Here is a 7,567-nt window from a genome sequence, read left to right on the forward strand (position 1 = left end):
GGTATAAAACGTATACAATTTATTCACTTAAAAGGGTGTCACCACGTAAATGGGCAAAATAAATTGAGCTTCAGACATATCATCACTGACAGTGAAGGTCCTGATTCTTTCATCTGAGTGGTGTTTTTTTTTATTATTCAATAACCGTAAAAGTAAATGTAATGAAGATCAGAAAAGGGTCAGAAAGAAGACCTTTTCTACTGGAACTCGTAACAATTGTCCTCGAGATTATTGAAACAAAACTGCAGAGTATATTTTTTATAGAAATATTAACAAATATCAATAAATTCGAATTTCTTAGCAATAACAATATTAATAAATGAAAGCACTTGACAAAATACACATTAAATTGAAATCACATTATAATATCACTGGTACATATATAAAGCGTAAAAGAACACCCCTCCTTTCTGAAAAAAGTTTTGATTTCACTTAAACAGGTATGTTTGCAGATTTCGACATAGGAATTATGAAGCTAAACTGATTGTCCATAATACGTGAACGAGATAAGGGGTTATTTAGGCGATAAGAATACATAAAAAAACGAAGAGAAATCTGCGGTTCTGGCCCAATTGGCGTTGTAAACCCAACAAAAGCTGTAAGTCTTTTTCTATATTCAACATACTCGGAATACATTGCTCTAGTATTGTGAGATTACACAGGATTTAACTTTCTTGTAGCGAGCACATAGAATACATCAAAGTTCGTCATTTCACTGTGCGACCACTTCCAGTTTTAACGCCATTAATCACGATTAAATACTCTATGAAATAGTATTATTATATAGAAGGATGTCTTGATACAATAGTATATTATTACGCAATCAAATTATGGCCATTACAACAAATTGTGTGCATTTAACGTTTTAAATTGATCACAAGTAAATATCACAAGTTCGAAAAAAAGGAAAACGTTTGAAATTTTACTTCTATCGGTCGTTTATTCTGTTTCTTGCTTAGTTTCTGCATTCTCGGGCTTCACAATGGGTGGCCACGGTGTGTCTTGACGTTCAAGTGACTTTGGATGGCAATCAACAGCTCGTGCTTTTCCAGAATCTTGTCGCTCAAATGATCCGCGGTGGACATCTGATAATTTTGGTTTCTGTTTTCCTAAGAGCTCACATCTGATTTCATCAAGTTGTGTTTTTAATGACGATAAGTTACCCGCCATCTCAGTCTGCATTGATTCCTTGGTTCTCCATTGGTTTAGTATTTCGTATCGGAAACTGGAAATATCTTGTTTTATTTCTTCAAAGTCATCTAAAATACAAATTTGCTCATTTTAAAAGCTGAATAACAATAAAAAAAAAACACCAGTTCATTGTAAAAGAGAACAAAGCATGCGGCAAAAGTAAACAATTTTTGCCGAGTGTTAGTTGTTACCGCTTATTAAACCTAAGAATCACTTTGAACGACAATGCAACGTACCTTCTGTTACTTCGGCCTCTCTCTGTATATCAAATATATATCTTTGGATAATTCTTTGCATAACTTTCTGAAATTGATGAGAGGTGATCATGAATACGTCTTAGTTCACCTGGTGATGAACATGTAAATTGTAAAAGATTGTGTACAATATGTTATTTAATGTGATCTCTACTTTAAATACTGCTAAAGTATTATCTTAATTCTGTGTTTTAGAAACACTGGAGAACCCACACATAGTTGGTAATAACGTGCTTCTAAGCAACGACCCCATCAATATATAAAACATCTCCATCACAAAGATTGCTATCAAAAATATAACTATTATTCAATCTTCCTCTAACGCAAATATCATGGCATCAACTTCAAGAGACATTGTTAATTAACAAAACAAAAAAATATTTAATAAGAATTAAAAATCTCACAGGAAGCACCACTTCCTGTTTTTGTTTTAATTATTTATAAAATAAAAATTTATTACAAAGATTTTAAGTCTCTAACTGATAGTGAAGAAGTACAAGTCTAAGATTAAAAGATATTGATATTAACACGTAAATTCCTTGAAATCTGATATTAAAACATTGTAAAACATTGTATATGATGACTTTAGTAGATGATGGCATTAAATTCAAATGTAGTTTACATTTCTTCAAACAAATTCATCAAACTACATAAGCCGTTCGTGTGGGATCGACATTAAATTCTTTAAGCAAGTGCAGAAGGGACACATCACGTAATGACATTTTAACAAACAAACATACCGAAAAGAAAGGTAGTGTTGCGTTCAATACATTTGAGTGTATAAACTCTATATTAAAAGACCTTTGAATACTTGTAGATTTATTTATTGAAATGTACACATGGATAAAGAAATGCATCAAGACGTGAAATTGTAAATTGACCACTACCTGAGAAGAAGTACGATTCCATAATTCAATTAAATCTATTAAGTGTACTCCCAAGGCGCTATTATTATATGTAAATGTGTAAGAAGCTGACTAACCTACTTCGTTCTCTTAAGTGATCGCAATTTTGAGTTTATTTTATTTTAAGGATACTGTTACAAAACAATATTGAAAGAGAATAAAGCAATGTTTTTTTAGAATCTCATGTCCATGTTGTTCGTTTAGGGCAGTGACTTCCAACGTTAGGGTTTTGCAGTCTGACATAAGATTTTTTTGAGAATTATAATTCAGGGCTATATTCTCCGTCATAAAAATTATTGCAAGGGGGTAATGCCATCGATCAAGGACCCTGAAAGGTATAGAAAGAAAAGGGTTGAAATGGGATACATTCAATCAACAGTTATCTAGCTTGACAGATAGAGTTACGACGTATCTTTATATCGACACATTCAATCTCAAACTACTAGACCGGAAACCGGATAATTACAGACTAACCCAGTGAGATGAATTTCATATTATGACCATGGTAACAAATGGGTTACTGTTCATTTTTTTTTTATCTTTGAGCCCCGAAATCTCCAATTATCTCCTGTATCTCATACCAAAATGAAATCTACTAATAGTGGGTAGGAAGTACACGATTATCGTTAACACACTATGATTACGAATAAGAATAGCGGTCATGAGTTTCAAACGCAACTCTCATGCAACTGATCAGACTAAACTGGTAATCGTTATGGTGCAACGGCACTTTTCAGGGACATCTTTTGATACAGATTAAGTATGGTCTGTATGGTCTTAAAATGAATCCTAAACTATCTTCAGTAACTTTTAAGTAGCAAGTCGCGTTTCTATATCAATTGAATTCAAATCCCTCCAGTGTCGTTAAAACTCCATCAATTTAGTATATAATGCTTGTCTTAGCCACCTTTAAATTGTCTTCAATTATCTAAATAATAACAACATTGACGTCCGGTCATCCCACTCTGTCCAGAAGCATGCTAGTCCATTATATTGAGATTGGGAAACATGATGACTTTTAGTAATTTTTATGTACTCTTCTGAATGTAGTTAAACCTTCAAACTAAGTCTTATTTGTAAGCAATTTAGCTGATTTTTCTGTTGTAACACATCCCTTAACGTCATTGAGCAACCTTTGGCATATAACGTGCATAAGATTTCGATAATGAGAATCCAGAATCGAACCAGTGGCAGCATCATGCACCGACATCCAACACACTGATGAGCATTAAAGATCTGATGTTCCAGATGCCACTATATATAATTTTGTCCTCATACTTTAAATTTAATAAAATTCCCAAGAATTAACAGCAAATACATTTTCTTGAATTTGTCCAATCAACTGACAGAAAACATTTTCGCTGCAGATAATTAAATCGAGTAGCTAATATGGTTCAAGTTCAGTTTTTCGTAGCATTTCCGTCGTTTATTTATGCAAAGTTATATCATCAGCAATAACGACCTTGGAGATCATCTTGGCCTTTCTGTTTCTACACAGTAACTTTTGATTATAAACGATTGTAGATTCATTGTTCAATTCATAGTCTTTTAAAAGAAAAACTAGTGTTATTTAACGGATATATATTCTACAATTGATCGTCAATTTTTTTTGTATTTCTAAATAGTTTATTGGCCATTTACAGCCATTTTCTTCCATATGTTCATGGAAAACATTAGGTTTCTTAGAACTTTCTGGCACATTACTTATCCTACTAGTAGTCTAATAATCAGCGAGTCATAAATTCAAGATATCAAAAACTGTGACATTTCTACAAATATTCATTTCCACATGAAATGAGTTTGTCATGATAAGGAGAGAAGATGAAATATAATTAGTCCATCAATGAGTAGTCAAGACCCCTTGATACATTCTCAACACATACTTAGCACGACATTCTTATGTACAATTACGCCATGATAAAGAGATCTTAAATATCCATTTCCGATTATACAAAACGTTCTCCTTGGCACAAATTATTTGCTTCAATATAACTGCGTGAGCTTATATCAGTTCAAAGCTCATTTTGGTTAGTTCGGATCATTTAAAATGAAAATGCAAATTCTTGAAAATCGAATAGTTGTTTGGAGATCATGCCATTTTTCATAAAAATCGAAGCAAACGTTTACAAACGAATTGAGGATGTACGTTAGAACGGACGGACGGTTAGGATGACTAATTGATATCTATTCTTGAGTAAATATTTTCAGAAATTTAAATACCTGATAAGTTATTTTCCCGTCTATATTTTCATTTTGGGTTGCAGACGTAGAAGGAACTGTTTGTTGCCCACTGGATGTTCCATTCGTCTCTGACATCTCGACGGCAACAGTGTCATACGCAGGATTTGATGACTGAAATTATATAATATTATACATAAGATTTAATTGCCTAATTAAAGTTTTACATAAGGGTACTACATCTTTTTGTACATTTTAAATTTACTTCTTAATTGATGTGAACATTCATAATGCAGAACAAAACAAAAATAATTGTTTTGTTATAGATGGAAACTGCAACGAAAATCGTGATAATGCTTAACATCACAGTTTCCATCTCCACAGTTTGTTCCTTCTAAGGTTTATGTTTTTTTTTTTGGTAATGACTTGTTAAGTTTAAAGTATCATCATAAATAAACGCCGTTAACAATAAACTCCGATCAATGTTTGATGATAAACGATCACTTTTGTACCAAAATCTCAGATTCCCTATCATCTCACACTTTCCATTCATGCTTTTCTTTATCCTTGCGATTTTTTTTCTGTCCTCAAATTTCACGATTATCAGACAACGATAAGGGTTTTCATATTACAATATGTCTTTATACGAGGAATAAACCAAATCTAATTTGTATTTAAATAAAATCAAATGTCTCCTCGAATCTGCAAATCTGCTTGTACAAATCAGATGACAGCCACTTCATTACAGCCATTATCAAAGTGAGCAAATCTAAAATTGCTTTACCTCGATGACTTGTGAGCTGCCTTTGAGATCTGAACTGAACTTTTGATCATTGCGAATGCGTTATGTGCAAGTTGCGTTCAATTACGTTTGAGTTGGGCTCAAAATTTACTTGTTGCGTTTAACCTGCGTGCTACATGTACATGTACATATAAATAAAAGATAAAAGCGGAGCTGATTCGATACTTTCTCAGGTTCCCTCACTCCATAGCGACCACAAATTGCGTATGGTAGCGAATGAAAAAAAAATAGTGGTAATTAGCCAATTTGCTATTACTGCCCCATAAACCAAACATTGCTTGTTGATTATTTTTACAGCTGCAGTGTACGGTCAAGGTGGTCTCAGGTCGGTCTTGCGATTAGCAGATCTAAAAGCACCCTATAATTTTCTACATGTACTGCATGTTACTGGTGGCATCTGGGAGACTCCGATGGATTTACTCTACCTGAGACCCCTAATGATTGTTTTTGTTTCCACTTCATTGCTCTACTTCATTAGCAAATATTAGGTCATTGGTTTGACGCTCTATTTAGGATTTCACCTTCCCTCCTTTGTAAATCAAATTAACATATGGTTAAAACTGAAAACAAATTCTAATTAGAAATCTATTCCTGTCCATTTATAACTAAAACACTTAATAAGAAACTAATTTAGTGTGATATTGTGAAATAATTTTGGTTACAAATCATTAAGGGTCACCTTGCAGGTGCATTTTCAAAATCGGAGAAAAAGATAAAACATTTATATCTTTTGGAAGATAAGAATTATAACATATTAAAAAAGGTTTGGTCGACTCATCACTTATACTCATACACGAACACCTTAATTGCGCTGTTATTGTTATTCTCTTAATATTGCCTCCTTAGCACTAATGAATTGAAAGTAATTTCATAGAAGAGATTCCTTTGAATCGAAATTTGCATCATGATTTTCGACATTTAGGCTTCATGGAGGAAAACGTCTAGATGAGTTAAAGCTGATAATTTCGGTGGTAAATACATATGGTCCAATTATCTATTTTAAGAAATAGTTTATATTTCAAAGTATTTATAGAAATACAAGTTAGCGTAAAGGAATGATGTTTACCGCCAACTAGTCTTGATTTAGATACTCAGTCAATCAGAACGAGATAGTATAAAGAGGAGGTCTACTGTTCTTCTAGTCGATTATTTGTACCATAATAACTGCTGGATTCGATCACAACATACACACAGTAGGATATTTCTTTCTTTAATAAGGGACTTAAATCCCCTCCACCTCCTCAAAATAAAATGACAGATAACTGATACCACGCCATCAAGAAATTTCTCAAAAGTAACGGAAGCCACACCATTTAAAAATGTTTTCCAAATTATTAATTGAGAATATACAAGTGTTTTGATATTGAAATAAGTCTAAAGCTGCTTCAATCAGCATTTAGTTTTCTCTGCTAAAACACACAAGAAGTTGGCATGCGAGGGTTATAATAGAGACTAAATCAAGATGCATGGACATTGCATTTAGGACGTACCTTTAATCGTAAACCGAAAACATGATTACTAAGTTCCCAAACATGCATTTTATAATACTGTACTAAGTGAAAGAAATCCATTATTTGAATGTTTAGAGACAGAGGCTATAACTCCGTAAATGTATGAAAAATTTCAATTCCAATGTAAACCAAGGATTTGGATATGAGGCATTCTTAAAAAGGAAAAGTTTTTTCTGAGACAACACGACCGCCGACAAAAACATCATCTGGGGAATACACGCCGATACACTTGGTATAATTAAAAAAAATATCATCTAAAATCAAAGTTAAAACAGAACCTTTTTGTAAAAGGGAAATTTAAAATCCAAATACGTTATAACTAAAATGAAGTTTATAAAACAATCCAGAGGTATTTTGCAGAATTAATAAATTGAATTGATAAACTCCGTTCAATGAGAGATATAATTTTCTTAACATTTTTTGCTATAATAAATCTGACTCAAAGTACCCCAATATAGAATGTCCAAGGACATTTAAAGGTTGTTTTTGTTATCGTAACATTTTTAGCATTTTCGCAACTAAACTGTTAATTTTACTAAAGAGATAAGTTTACAAAAAGCAACGTCCTATTGAGGCGAGGCTCATTTAAAATAGGTTTATTGGATAAGAATAATTATCACTATTTGATATTGAAAAGGTCATGTATGAAAGTAATAGCTCCGTCACACCGGACCGGGGCCAGTTGCGATCTTGACGATAAAGGTCCTCAAAAGATTACAAACTTAA

General features: G+C 32.8%; 1 protein-coding gene across 1 annotated transcript; it reads right to left on the reverse strand.

The window, feature by feature from the left end:
• Window positions 1-939: 939 nt before the first annotated feature.
• LOTGIDRAFT_163479 (hypothetical protein) lies at window positions 940-6,901 on the reverse strand (the record flags this gene model as incomplete). Its single annotated transcript, XM_009059993.1, has 4 exons — window positions 940-1,259; window positions 1,428-1,494; window positions 4,571-4,702; window positions 6,821-6,901. 4 exons carry the CDS (start codon window positions 6,899-6,901, stop codon window positions 940-942), a joined length of 600 nt encoding a protein of 199 aa, XP_009058241.1.
• Between the last annotated feature and the right edge of the window lie 666 nt (window positions 6,902-7,567).

This window comes from Lottia gigantea (genome assembly GCF_000327385.1).
Source record: "Lottia gigantea unplaced genomic scaffold LOTGIsca_40, whole genome shotgun sequence".
Taxonomy (NCBI): domain Eukaryota; kingdom Metazoa; phylum Mollusca; class Gastropoda; family Lottiidae; genus Lottia; species Lottia gigantea.